The sequence below is a fragment of the Oncorhynchus nerka genome, linkage group LG13, assembly GCF_034236695.1.
Source record: "Oncorhynchus nerka isolate Pitt River linkage group LG13, Oner_Uvic_2.0, whole genome shotgun sequence".
Taxonomy (NCBI): Eukaryota; Metazoa; Chordata; class Actinopteri; order Salmoniformes; family Salmonidae; genus Oncorhynchus; species Oncorhynchus nerka.
Genome location: NC_088408.1, coordinates 32,920,040 through 32,934,709, shown reverse-complemented (window position 1 = coordinate 32,934,709; position 14,670 = coordinate 32,920,040). Strand labels below are relative to the sequence as shown.

The window sequence follows — 14,670 nt, the reverse complement described above, 5'->3', positions numbered from 1 at the left end:
CCACGCTGCGCCTTGGTCTGATCCTTATAACGAACGTGACAGTAAGTCTCTAAAAGCTTTCCACACCTGCATTGTGAAACATTTGCCCAGTATTAATTTCAAAATTCTTCAAGCTCTGTCAAAATGTTTGTTGATCATTGAATATACCTACTGGTTCAGGTCTTGCCATAGACTTTCAAGTAGATTTAAGTCAAAACTCTAACTTGGCCAAACATTCACTGTCTTGGTAAACAACTCCAGTGTAGATTTGGCCTTTAGGTTATTGTCCTGCTGAAAGGTGAATTAATCTCCCAGTGGCTGGTGGAAAGCAGACTGAATCAGGTTTTCCTCTAGGATTGTGCCTGTGCTTAGCTCCATTCCATTTATTTTTTATCCTGAAAAACTCCCCAATCCTTAATGATTACAACCATACCCATAACATGATGCAGCCACCACTATGCTTGAAAATTGCTGCAAACAGAATGCATGTTTTGGAATATTTTTATTCTGTACAGGCTTCCTTCTTTTTACTCAGTCAATTAGGTTAGTATTGTGGAGTAACTACAACGTTGTTGATCCATCCTCAGTTTTCTTCCTATCACAGCCATTAAACTCTGTAATTGTTTTAAAGTCACAATCGGCCTTCCTTACGGATAATTGTATGTGTGGGGTACAGAGATGAGGTAAAAACATGTTAATCTCTAATATTACACAGAGTGAGTCCAATCAACTTACTGTGTGTACTTCTGAACTTATTTAGGGCTTGCCATAACAAAAGGTTTGAATATTTATTGATTCAAGACATTTCAGCTTTTCATTTTTAATTCATTTGTAAATATTTCTACAAACAATAATTCCACTTTGACATTATGTGGTATTGTGTGTAGCCCAGTGACAAAAAAATAATCTAAAAATGATGGCTGTAATACAACAAAATGTGGAAAAGTCAAGGGGTGTGAATATCTTCTGAAGGCACTGTATCCCATCATGATATCTGTTCCTTCAGCCTTGCAGCACTCAACTCATTCTCATGCCACAGATAATAAAACATGATCAAACATTTACATCAAGTACCATTTGCAATGCCTCTCAGTTGCTCTACAAAATATAGAACAGGAATGATGCAACCCTTACAGAAATGTGAATTGTCTCAACATTGCAATTCATGCAATGATAGGGAGCCCTACTTGACATCCTGACCTGCTTCCAAGATTATGAAATGGGCGTGACATTTGAATTATTCTCCAAAGTTTTCTGGGATTCCTTATGTAGTACAGGACAACCACAAGCATCCACACATGAACTGATGGATGATGTAAATTAATATCTATATCATAAATCCCCATCCAGATATCCATTCTCCTCTGAGCTGTGTCAGTTTGTTGATAAACTGACCTCTCTCTGTCCGGGTCAGATGAGAGTCATCATAGTGGGGTTGACACTGTGTCATGAAGCTCTGGGTGATGCAAGACAAGAACCCATGCTGTGCCCTTACAGGAAATGTACTATGAGGAAAGCTTCTCAGACATACAGTATCATGATGTTCAGTTCATGTGGAAAATTGATGCAATAAATTCTTATGAGAACAGCATGCACTCAACAGCAATTGTAGGTCCCTTGTGAAATGTTAGTTCCACTGCTGCAGAGTTGTGTCATTGTGTTTTAATTCCAGCTTAATGCCAACCACCAGGGTTAGCCCCAGGCATAAGTGGTCGCTCCCATTTAGTTTTAGGAATCAGTCAGTGTCTCAATTTACTGTTGAACGTTAGAATAGTAGAATACACAAGGTGCCATTTAAAAATGTGCTTCAGCAGTTATGTCAGTAACTAACTAAGGTTTCCATTCCACCTTTTTATGCCTGTAAAGTGCATGTCGGATGTAAAATATCTTGACCGGCCTGATGGAAGCAGCAAATTTTTAAGTAGACTTTCCAAACGTAGACAAAACAAAAATACGCTGAACAAGGTGGGATCTTTTTTTTGTCAGTAAAAATAATTATGTGGGAAATGTTGGTGGAAAAGCTTTTATGCACATATTGATATAATAGCCATCATATCGAACTAAACTTGGAGTCACGAGATGACATGTTGTATGGTACCCCCACTATGACTTGTCGGGAAAGCATGCAGTTTATTAGGCTGCAGATTAAATCAATTGTGAACTTCACAAGATGGTGAAAGTTCAAGGTTGATGAGCTTGACACTCCTTTCCAATAAATATTGAGGGTCTTATTCTGGTGACATGATTTTCAATGCTTGGCTAGAGCATACGTGCCAATACCAAAGTGGGAAAACTCCCTATATAACACAAACAACTCAGTAGAGTTGAAAATGCGATGGAAACTCATTTAACTTATTCGGTACATGGGAATTTGACCGCAAATTGTTTTTTAATGTGCACTATTGTCATCACGCACAGCCTTTTACCTGAAACAAGTCAATTTGATGGAAACATCTCTGGTGGGAAAATGTGTATAGTGTTTTTAGACAGATGTTTGAATATTCACATTAAAATCTGTCGCCAATTGGATGGAAACCTAGCTACTGACTGTCACTCAATTAGCCCATGCCAGCTTCATATTCATATTGGTAAATTAGTCTAGTCAGCTATCTAAACTTGTAATCATGGCTGAATTATTGACCAGGCATGAAGGGTACTTCCAAGGGGCCCCATTGATTTTGTTAGTCACTGTCACTCAGATAACATATTAATTAGTATGGCATAAGTCATGGCAAAATGTGTAGATCGCAAAAACAATTCTCTCCACCCTATGGCAAAATGTGTAGAATTGCATGAAATTAGCTGTAGAAATGATCATTTTTATCTCCGCCCCATGGCCAAACGAATAGAAATCCATTAAATTAGTAATAAAATTGCAAAACCCCCATGGCCAAACATGTAGAATTGCAACAAACTTGTTATAAATGTGCAACATTTTCTCTGCGCCCCATGGCAGAATTAAACTCTAAAATGTTATTTTTTTTCTCTCCATCATCAAGAGGGGGGGCCACTCAAATGTTTTTCCACTGAGGTGGATGGGCTCCCCAATACAATTTTGCTTCAGGCCCCCAAAAAGCTAGGCCTGCCAACCACTGTCATGCTTGGTTTTGAATGGATGTTCACCTTCAGTAAAGTCTGGATATGTACCTATGTCCTTTTAGAAGCAACAAGGTGTAGAAATTAATGTGTGAGGCACTGCATCGCAGTGCTTGAGGTGTCACTACAGACCCGGGTTCGATCCCACGCTGTGTCGCAGCCGGACGGGACCTGGGAGACCCATTTGCTCAGTGTCATCCGGGTTAGGGGATGGTTTGGCTGGCCAGGAAGTCCTTGTCCCATCGCGCTCTAGCAACTTCTGTGGCCTGCTGGGCGTATGCACGCTGACTTGGTCACCAGTTGTACAGTGTTTCCTCCAACATATTGGTGAGGCTAGCTTCCGGGTTAAGCGAGCAGTGTGTCAGTCAAGAAGCAATGCGGCTTGGCAGGGTCGTGTTTCGGAGGACGCATGGCTCTCGACCTTCATCTCTCCCGAGTCTGTACTCTCCTGAGTTGCAGCGACGGGACAAGACTGGGACAAAGATTGAGGATATGTCACACTGGGCATTCCATATGCCAGAGCTACACATCTAGAATATTCATTGGCAAACAAAATGTCTTCCTCCACCACAACTTCTCAACTTGAGTGGGAAGGTACAGGATATTGTCCACAAAAACATGTTTCAGTTCCTCTGAAAGTTCATGCCCCATACATTTACACAAGAACAACAAGGGACAGGGAATGCATCATAATGTAAATGTGAAATATTTGTCTCTCATGGTTCAGTCACTAGAGTGCAGTAAAATGACTATTTTACCAAATCTGACAGCCATGGGGCACACACAGACAATGACGACCATTAAAAAAAAAAGTTTGCTGTTTATGCCGTTAACATTCATATTTTTTCATTTGAATGTAGGGTATCTATTGTATACCTGCCAATGGGGTGGCAGGGTAGCCTAGTGGTTAGAGCGTTGGACTAATAACCGGAAGGTTGCAAGTTCAAACCCCCGAGCTGAATAGGCTGTTCCTAGGCCGTCATTGAAAATAAGAATTTGTTCTTAACTGACTTGCCTAGTTACATAAAGGTAAAATAAAAAAATAAAAATGAAGGAGAAGGAAGTGATGTGATTTTCCAGTAAGGCTACACACTGACTTATACTGAAAGTGAAGTCATGTTAACCTGAATGTGTAAACTAATATTTGTACAGAAGAGCATGTTATGTGAAATACCACATGATGCCCCAATATCTCCTGGATGGAATTGAAAGTAGTAACCTGTGTTGTTTATGTCCAAGCAATCTGTGCTCATTTGAAAGTTAGAAGAGAAAATGACTAACAATTGTGTGTTACTTAAATGTGGGAAATAAACCATTTTTGAAAAGAGCAATCCACACAAAAGGCCTTGTGATAATCACCACAATCTCCCTCAAATACAGTACACTGAAGTCAATAGATTCCTCTGGCATGAAAAGCACTGCCTGTGTGGCTGGAGAGACTTTCGCTTCTCTCATTGGTCAGCCTGTATTTCTTAGAAACAGCCTTGCCAAATACTAGACTACTGGGAATGTGTACATCCATCCATAATAGTGTTGGAGAGAAGCCTGCAGTCATGTGATCAAGATAGACTATAACGTACTGTAGATCATTGACGTTGACCAGAATGCAACATTATTCAACATCACACATTTTTTTTAATGTTTGAGAAGGCGTGAGGTTAGTAGTAACATGAGTTAACCAAAATAGTGTAATATTACTCTACTTCTGATATTTGGATTAAGTGATTTGATTATCTAATTGATCAATTAAGTGTTGAAATTCATAAATACATTAGTAATAGCCAGTGTATAACCTGTTTTAGAGTAGGGAATAAGGAACCCCCCCCCCCCCCCCCAAAAAAAATGTTTTATGGTTTATTGTTTCTGGTAAAGGAGAAGTTCCCACTAGGCCAAACCCAGATACCGGAACACCAGTTCAAAAACACAAGTGATTAAAGGTGCGGTAACCACATTTATCAGACTGAAAGGGAGATGGTCTCATGGGAGAGGGATATGCAATGTATTTGCAATTTATTATACAACACATTTTAAACAGGACAAGCAATTTGAACATCTGAAACAAAGCTCATTACTTCAACCTATAATTATTTGATTACAACTTGATTCAAGCTATACAAATCTAATTGACACAGAGAGTACAAAGGACAGAGGAGGACATGCGTGATCTGACCTGTTAACTCTGTTTACAAGTCTCCCATGTTGGTTTGTCTCTGTGACCTTTGCATGGTATGGTGGCTATCTGGGCAGACTGGAGAGGACCCCTACATCCCTGGGCCCTGACCCCAGGGTGGGAACACAGTGCCTGATTAGACAGAGAGGCTCATGGGCCTTGAGGGCCTCAGTCAGACGCATTTGCTCCTCAGACAGAAACTGTACCTCCTTCTTCAGCAGTCTGTTCTTCTGATCCAGACACTCATATGCCTGTACGGGACAACTGGGCTCAGTTACTTTATAATCTTACTAGTAGAGTAGAATACAAGTTGAATCCACTTGATTCAGAGAATACGTGTGACATTGATAGCTGTGTTATTCCTGTCATATAAGAGAAAAGGTTAGACTATGCCAAGATAGTTGTGTGACGATAAGGAGTCTGTTACGCACGTACAGACCCACCTTATGCAGCTCATCTGCTCTCTGTGTCTGTCTGTTTCGGCTCTTCTGTGCTGCCACCCTGTTATTTTCCCTTCTTTTAAGTCTCCAGTCATCATCTTCATCACCAGAGCTCTGCAGCAGAGGTACAGAATGCCACATTGCATGTCAGTCAGAATATCACACAACGCTGCTACTCCCTCCCTGATTAAGCTTTGTGTGGTCATCCAACACAATGACGCGGATTACTATTCCATTTGTCAACAGTGATAGTGACAAAACAATCAACAAAGGAATAATTGTATAAACCATTCAACTTTAGCCTACTATTTTTGTGTATTTGACACTTACCTCGCATCTTTGAAGCATAAAACTGCTTTGATCATTGATTTGCAAAAAGCTGCGAGAAATATCGAAGTCAGACATCCCAGACGGAATAATAAGTTTAGCCTATATCGATTATTTAAAATATGAAATGTATTTAAAAAACAAGTCGCCTTTGAACGTTTTATTTCAGGTAGCAAGTTCCAAGATATAGAGTCTACAAAAGTGATACGGATTTGCATGCAAGAGACAAAGAGTTTCACTTGTTCAAAGTGCACTTGCAGCTTCATTGAAGACGCCAATATTTATTTTAAATCACGTGCTAAATAGTGTGTGACGCCCTTTGAGCGTTGGGACAAGAGCAAAGCAGCACATACTTTATTTGTTTTTAAAAGTGATTGTTACATTTTTTAAAATAGATTTAGGTTTTTTTATTCAAATCAACATGCTTTATACATTTTCTTTACATTTTAGGACCAGATGCTCGTTCCCACAATGTTTCAGAAAGTTTAACATTTTTAAATGTTATGTTCAATCCGGCTGTATTCTTATATTCGCATAAGCCTACAACTGAGGATGACCTCAACGCCGTGACAAATGTATAAAAAATAATACCCAAGCAAAAAAGGGGACTGTTTTAAAAAGTGATTCTATAGAGGTGTATACATTGTACATACAGTATGCAGTTCCCATTATCCACCACGTGAGGGCGATATTGTATCACAGACTTCTGCGAACATAAACCCCATCACCGTTGATAAATACTACAGTATTGCATCCTTCCAATCATAATAGGAACATAGTTGTTCCTGCACAAATAGGAGCATAGTTGTTCCTGAGATCTGCCTGCTCTATGGCTCTCTTGATGGGTAGTCTGGTCCTCCTAGCTGTCTTGTCCTCTCTGTTGGGCCTGCTGCTGAACACCTCCCCAAACACCTCCAGGGACTTGGTTGTGGGACGCATGTTCAGCACCTGTCTCAGGACCTTAGCCCTCTGATGCACCACCTGGAGAGACTTTACAGCAGACACATCTGTCACCAGTCACTCTCAACCGTGGTCATATATGAAACATACACTTATGTTGGATAGAAGAGGGTGTAATGGGAGCATAGCTGCGGCCTCCGACCGCAAGGCACTACGTAGTGACGCACTACGTAGTGCGTACGGCCCAGTACATCTCCGGGGCCAAGCTTCCTGCCATCCAGGACCTCTATACCAGGCGGTGTCAGAGGTTGGCCCTAAAAATTGTCAAAGACTCCAGCCACCCTAGTCACAGACTGTTCTCTCTGCTACCGCACGACATGTGGTACCGGAGCGCCAAGTCTAGGTCCAAGAGGCTCCTAAATAGCTTCTACCCCCAAGCCATAAGACTCCTGAACAGCTAATCAAATGGGTACCCAGACTATTTGCATTGCCCCTCCCCCTGTTGCCAGTTAGTCTTGTTTGTCAAGTCAACCAGCGTTTTTGTCTTAGCTCCAGCTTTTCCTAGTCTCTTTTTCTCACCCTTCTGGTTTTGACACTTGCCTCTCCTGACTCTGAGCCCACCTGCCTGACCACTCTGCCTGCCAACCTGTACCTTTGCCTCACCTCTGGATTATTGACCTCTGCCTACCCTGACACTGCCTGCCATCCAGTACTTTGCCCCACCTCTGGTTTACTGCCCTGCCTGCCTTGACCTGTCTATTGCCTGCCCCCGTTGGATTATTAAACCATTGTTAATTCGACGTTGTCTGCACATGGGTCTTACCTTCATACCTGATAGTAAGAACTGGCCATTACTGACCCAGCAGACCCAGACCAGTTGTGCAATGTTATCTCCTCCCAAGGAGCCTCAATTGGTAGGCACAAGGAATTGCTTCGGGGTCTCATGGAGGTGGTTCCAATGTTGGCTGAGCGCCATGACCGGGTGTTGGACATGCTGCTGGAGCAGTTCTGCGGGTTGTCTAGGGGGCAGCCTGCCAGGGTGGTAACCCCACCGCCCCTCTGTAACTTGGGGGTCAGCAGTGCCACCCCACCAGCCCCTCCACCTTCCTGGGAGCCCCGTTTACCTCCCCCGGATCGCTTTAATGGAAAGCCGAGCAACTGTTGGGCGTTTTTTAGCTCAGTGTGGCCTCATTTTCGAGTTTCAGACCTCCTCTTTCCCCTCACATTGCTCCAAGAAAGCCTACCTCATCACGCTGTTTCCAAGCCTATGCAACTAGGCAGAGCTGGGCTGTTGCCAGCAGAACGGCAACATAGGACCAACACAAGGAGCTGTCTGTATTACGGGACTTTTGGTAATTTTGTCCTCTTGTCCTCGTGTCCTCTTGCCCGGTAAAAGACCAGGCTCACCGGTAGGAGCGAGTACTCTTGCGTTGGTCCTATGTTGCCGTTCTGCTGGCAACAGCCCAGCTCTGCCTATGGAGAACTTTTCTGCTTCTCTTACTCGCACCCCTTTTCATGTCATTCTGCTGCGGGAGACCAGTCCAAATCTCTTCGTGTCCTCATTGACTCTGGGGCCGATGAGAGCTTTTTGGACGCCACACTGGCTTTCGAGCCATAGGTTGGGTTACCCATAACACCACTCCTGGCTCCAGTGACACAATCCCCTCATCAACTGGTGTACGGGTGCAATCATGGGCTGGAGTCTGATCTGCCACGCCCATTGTCTGAAGTCGGCGCAACCTGCCCCGAGACGTCTTCCTGGGGGTTTGGATGTTGCTCCTGCCCTGTCCGCCATTGCCGCGGAGTACCAGGACCTCTGGGAAGTGTTCAACAATTCCCGGGCCACTTCCCTTCCACCGCACCACCCCTATGACTGCAGAATTGACCTCCCTAGCACCATGCCGCCCTGGGGATGTCTGTCGGGACCAGAGACCAAGGCTGTGGAGATCTACATTGGGGAATCCCTAGCTACAGGATTTATCCGTCCCTCTTCCTCTCCCGCTGGCGCAGGGTTCTTCTTAGTGGAAAAAAAGGACAAGACCCTGCGCACGTGCATTGACTACCGAGGACTTAATGACATTACTGTGAAGAACCGTTATCCACTACCACTAATTTCCTCTGCCTTCGACCTGCTCCAGGGGGCCACTGTTTTCTCCATGCTGGATCTACAAAACACCTACCACCTGGGGTGGATACGAGTGGAAGACCGCCTTCAACACTGCCAGCGGCCACTACGAACAGCTGGTCATGCCCTTTGGCCTCACCAACGCCCCTGCAGGCTCTGGTGAATGACATGTGAACCGGTTCGTCTTCATTTGGATTGATGACATCCTCATCTTCTCCCGCTCTCCCCAAGAACACCTGCTCCACTGACCGGGCTGACCGGGCGTTTTGAGCCCTTAACCACCGCTTCAACACTGCTCCTATCCTGGTTCATCCTGACCCTTCCTGTCAGTTCTTGGTGGAGGCCAATGCTTCGGATGTCGGAGTGTGGGCTGTCCGGTCCCAACGTTCTGCCCTGGACCTTAAGCTGCATCCCTGCGCCTTCTTCTCATTTAACATTTACATTTAAGTCATTTAGCAGACGCTCTTATCCAGAGCGACTTACAAATTGGTGCATTCACCTTATGACATCCAGTGGAACAGCCACTTTACAATAGTGCATCTAAATCTTTTAAGGGGGGTGAGAAGGATTACTTTATCCTATCCTAGGTATTCCTTAAAGAGGTGGGGTTTCAGGTGTCTCCGGAAGGTGGTGATTGACTCCGCTGTCCTGGCGTCGTGAGGGAGTTTGTTCCACCATTGGGGGCCAGAGCAGCGAACAGTTTTGACTGGGCTGAGCGGGAACTGTACTTCCTCAGTGGTAGGGAGGCGAGCAGGCCAGAGGTGGATGAACGCAGTGCCCTTGTTTGGGTGTAGGGCCTGATCAGAGCCTGGAGGTACTGAGGTGCCGTTCCCCTCACAGCTCCGTAGGCAAGCACCATGGTCTTGTAGCGGATGCGAGCTTCAACTGGAAGCCAGTGGAGAGAGCGGAGGAGCGGGGTGACGTGAGAGAACTTGGGAAGGTTGAACACCAGACGGGCTGCGGCGTTCTGGATGAGTTGTAGGGGTTTAATGGCACAGGCAGGGAGCCCAGCCAACAGCGAGTTGCAGTAATCCAGACGGGAGATGACAAGTGCCTGGATTAGGACCTGCGCCGCTTCCTGTGTGAGGCAGGGTCGTACTCTGCGGATGTTGTAGAGCATGAACCTACAGGAACAGGCCACCGCCTTGATGTTAGTTGAGAACGACAGGGTGTTGTCCAGGATCACGCCAAGGTTCTTAGCGCTCTTCTCCCACTGCCTCAATGCCATGGAGAGGAACAACGATGTGGGGAATCGGGAGCTTCTCGCGGTGAAGATGGTGTTGGAGGAATGGAGGCACTGGCAAGAAGGGGCAGAACATCCGTTCATTTTGTGGACGACTACAAAAACCTGGAGTATCTCCGCCCCGCGAAGTGCCTCAACTCCAGGCAAGCGAGATGGGCCATACTTTTTACCCAGTTCAACTCTTCCCTCTCCTACCGGCCGGGGTCCAAGAACGTCAAGCCGGATGCTCTTTCTCGCCTCTATAACCCCATGGCTACCAGCCCAAAGCCCGAGACCATCTTTCCCACCTCGTGCCTGGCGACGGCACTCAGCTGGGGTATAGGGAAACAGGTCCGGGAGGCGCACCGGTCTCCTGGTGGACATGGTCTCTGACCGGGGTCCGCAATTCTCGTCCCGGTTCTGGAAGGTGTTCTGCATGCTCATTTGGTCGTCGGCCAGCCTGTCCTCCGGATTCTACCCCCAGTCCAATGGCCAGTCGGAACAAGGCCAGTCGGAACAAGCCAACCAGGACTTCGCTGCCTAGTGGCCGCCAACCCTACAACCTGGAGTCAGCAACAGGTATGGGTTGAGTACTCCTGCAACACCCTTCCTTGCTCTGCCACTGGTCTCTCACCCTTCGGGTGTTCCTTGGGATATCAGTCTCCGCTCTTCCCCAAACAAGAGGAGGAAGTCAGCAATCTCTCTGCCCAGATGTTCAACCGCCGCTGTGGCCGTACCTGGAAGAGAGCCCGGGCCGCTCTGTTGAAGACCACTTCCAGGTATAGGCAACAAGCGGATTGCCACCGGACCCCTGCTCCATGCTATCGGCTCGGGCAGAGAGTATGGCTCTCCACCCGGGACCTGCCCCTCTGGCTGGAGTCCCATATACTTTCCCCCCATTTCATCGGCCCCTCCCCCATCTCTAGAGTCATTAGCCTCACTGCTATTCGTCTTTTGTTACCCCATACCCTCCGTATTCACCCTACTTTCTATGTGTCTAGGATTAAGCCTGTGTCTCCCCCTTCTTCTGTTTCCAGGCCCAGCCCCCCTCCCTGTGTCATTGATGGCCATTTTCCAAGCTGTTTAACTTCTTAAGGTATAGGGGGCAGCATTTTCACTTTTGGATAAATAGCGTGCCCAATTTCAACTTCCTGCTACTCATGCCAAGAATATAAGATATGCATATCAATAGTAGCTTTGGATAGAAAACACTCTGAAGTTTCTAAAACTGTTTGAATCATGTCTGTGAGTATAACAGAACTTATGTAGCAGGCAAAACCCAGAGAACTAACCGTTCAGAATAAAAAAAATGGAGGTCTCTGTCTGTTCAGTGGTTTCTCATTGGGAAACGGTATTTCTTAGGAACTTGTTTTCAGTTCCTACCGCTTCCAATGGATGTCACCAGTCTTTGGAATTTGGTTGAGGTTATTCATTTGTGCAATGAAGAAGTACGGCCATCTAGGAACTGCGTATCACTGTTGAGAGTTGCGCAAGACTTGAAAAGTAGCTTGGTTTGTTGTCTTCCTGTATTGAACACAGATAGACCTGTCTTCAATTTGATTGATTATTAACTTTTGATTATTAACGTTTAAAATACCTAAAGTTTTATTACAAAAGTAGTTTGAAATGTTTTGGCAAAGTTTACAGGCAACCTTTGAAATATTTTGTAGTGACATTGCGCAATTTGGAAGATGTTTTTTTCTGGATCAAACGCGCCAAAAAAAATGGACATTTTGTATATATATGGACGGAATTAATCGAACAAAAGGACCAATTGTGATGTTTATGGGACATATTGGAGTGCCAACAAAAGAAGCTCATCAAAGGTAAGGCATGTTTTATATTTTATTTCTGCGTTTTGTGTAGCGCCTGCAGGGTTGAAATATGCTACCCTCTTTGTTTACTGTTGTGCTATCATCAGATAATATCTTCTTATGCTTTCGCCGAAAAGCCTTTTTAATATCTGACATATTGGCTGGATTCACAACGAGTGTAGTTTTAATTTAGTATCTTACATGTGTGATTTAATGAAAGTTAGATTTTTATAGCATTTATTTGAATTTGCAGCGCTGCATTTTCCATGGCTTTTGGCAGAGTGGGACGCAAGAGTCCCCTATACCATAAGAAGTTAAAGGGACAGTCAAGTTAGTGTATGTAAACTTCTGACCCATTAGAATTGTGATACAGTGAATTATAAGTGAAATAATCTGTCTGTAAACAATTGTTGGAAAAATTACTTGCACAAAGTAGATGTCTGCACTGACTTGCCAAAACTATAGTTTGTGAACAATAAATTTGTGGAGTGGTTGAAAATTAGTTTTAATGACTCCAACCTGAGTGTATGTACACTTCCGACTTCAACTATAGCTGTTGACTTTATCACAGACCTTCCTGAATCCTCTGGTAACACCACCATTCTTGTCATAGTAGACCGTTTTTCAAAAATGTGTCTGGTTCCTCTTCCTCATATGCCATGGAATTGGCAGAGTGTATGTTCCAGCAGATGTTCTGTCTGTATGGCATTCCAGAGGACATCATCTCTGACCGCGGGCCCCAGTTTGTCTCCCGGGTGTGACAAGCCTTCTGTGACCGACTGGAGGTCGCCTTCAGCCTCTCCTCCGGGTACCACACCCAGACCAATGGGCAGACGGAACACCTGAACCAATAAATAGGGATGTACCTTCGCCAATAATGTTCTGCCTCGCTACACGACTGGAGCCGGTATATGGCCTGGGCCGAATACGCTCAGAAATCACCCATGCACTCATCCCTCCACCTTACTCCGTTTCAGTGTGTCCTTGGTTACCAACCCCCCATATTTCCCTGGGAGGTGGAGCCTGGTACTGTCCCAGCTGTCGACGACTGGTTTCGGCGTAGTGAGGGTGTATGGGAGACCGCTCACCGGCATCTGCAGGAAGCCTCTAATTGACAGAAATGCTTTGCCAACATATGCCGCCGACCTACGCCACTCTTTCACCCTGGACAGCGTGTGTGGCTCTCTACCAGAGACATCCGGCTCTGCCTCCCCTGCATAAAGTTCTGTCCTCGCTTCATTGGTCCCTGCAAGATAACTCTGTCACGTTCCGCCTCCAGTTACCCTGTCAGTATAAAATCTCCTCGTCCTTCCATGTGTCTCCTTTAAAACCGGTCACCTACAGTCCTCTTCATCCTCCAGTCTCTACCTGCAGTGTGCCCCCACCGTTGGACGTTGGAGGGGAAGCTGCCTACACCATACAGGCCATCCCTGATTCCTAATGCCTAAGAGGTCGCATCCACTACCTAGTGGACTGGGAAGGATATGGGCCTGAAGGCCGGTCCTGGGCCCCCGACCAGGGCATCCTCGACCCAGAGATGATTCAGGCATTTCACCATAACCGTATGGATCGTCCCGCTCCCCGACCTCAGGGTTGACCCCCGAACAGACCCACTGGACATCAGCCTCGACGCAGAATGCCGGGTCAGTCCACAACCTCATCGAACCAGCCTGCCAGACCTAGGTGTCCGCCTCTGCTCCCCCACCTGTCCACTTCAGGCCAAAGAGTTAAGTCTTGCTTTCATCAGACCAGAGAATCTTGTTTCTCATGGTCTGAGAGTCCTTTAGGTGCCTTTTGGCAAACTCCAAGCGGGCTGCCATGTGTCTTTTACTGAAGAGTGTCTTCCATCTGGCCACTCTACAATGGTGGAGTGATGTAGAGATGGTTGTCCTTCTGGAAGGTTCGCCCATCACCACAGAGGAACTCTGGAGCTCTGTCAGAGTGACCCTCAGGTTCTTGGTCACCTCCCTGACCAAGGCTCTTCTCCTCCGATTGCTCAGTTTGGCCTGGCGACCAGCTCTAGGAAGAGTCTTGGTGGTTCCAAACTTCTTCCATTTAAGAATGGAGGTCACTTTGTTCTTGGGGACCTTCAATGCTGCAGAAATGTTTTGGTACCATTCCCCAGATCTTTGCCTCGATACGATCCTGTCTCGGAGCTCTACAAACAATTCCTTCGACCTCATGGCTTGTTTTTTTCTCTGACATGCACTGTCAACTGTGAGACCTTACATAGACAGGTGTGTGCCTTTCCAAATAATTTCCAATCAATTGAATGTACCACAGGTGGACTCCAAGTTGTAGAAACATCTCAAGGATGATCAATGGAAACAGGATGCAGCTGAGCTCAATTTTGGGTGTCCAAACAAAGGGTCTGAATACTTATTTGCATAAGCTATTTCTGTTTTGATCTGTAATACATTTGCAAATATGTCTAAACCTGTTTTCACCTTGCATTATGGGGTATTGTGTGTAGATTGATGAGGACATTTTTCTTTATTTAATCCATTTTAGAATAAGGCTGTGAGCTAACAAAATGTGGAAAAAGTCAATGGGTCTGAATACTTTCCGAATATACTGTACTGTAGGCCTACTCATAG

General features: G+C 45.5%; 1 protein-coding gene across 1 annotated transcript; it reads right to left on the bottom strand.

Moving 5' to 3' along the window:
• Positions 1 to 5,052: 5,052 nt before the first annotated feature.
• Positions 5,053 to 6,279, bottom strand: LOC115140483 (basic leucine zipper transcriptional factor ATF-like 3). The gene is made up of 3 exons (XM_029678824.2): positions 6,016 to 6,279; positions 5,689 to 5,799; positions 5,053 to 5,496 (listed from the first exon to the last, which is right to left on the bottom strand). The coding sequence occupies exons 1-3, from the start codon at positions 6,088 to 6,090 to the stop codon at positions 5,311 to 5,313; spliced, it is 372 nt and encodes a 123-aa protein (XP_029534684.1). The 5' UTR covers positions 6,091 to 6,279; the 3' UTR covers positions 5,053 to 5,310.
• Between the last annotated feature and the right edge of the window lie 8,391 nt (positions 6,280 to 14,670).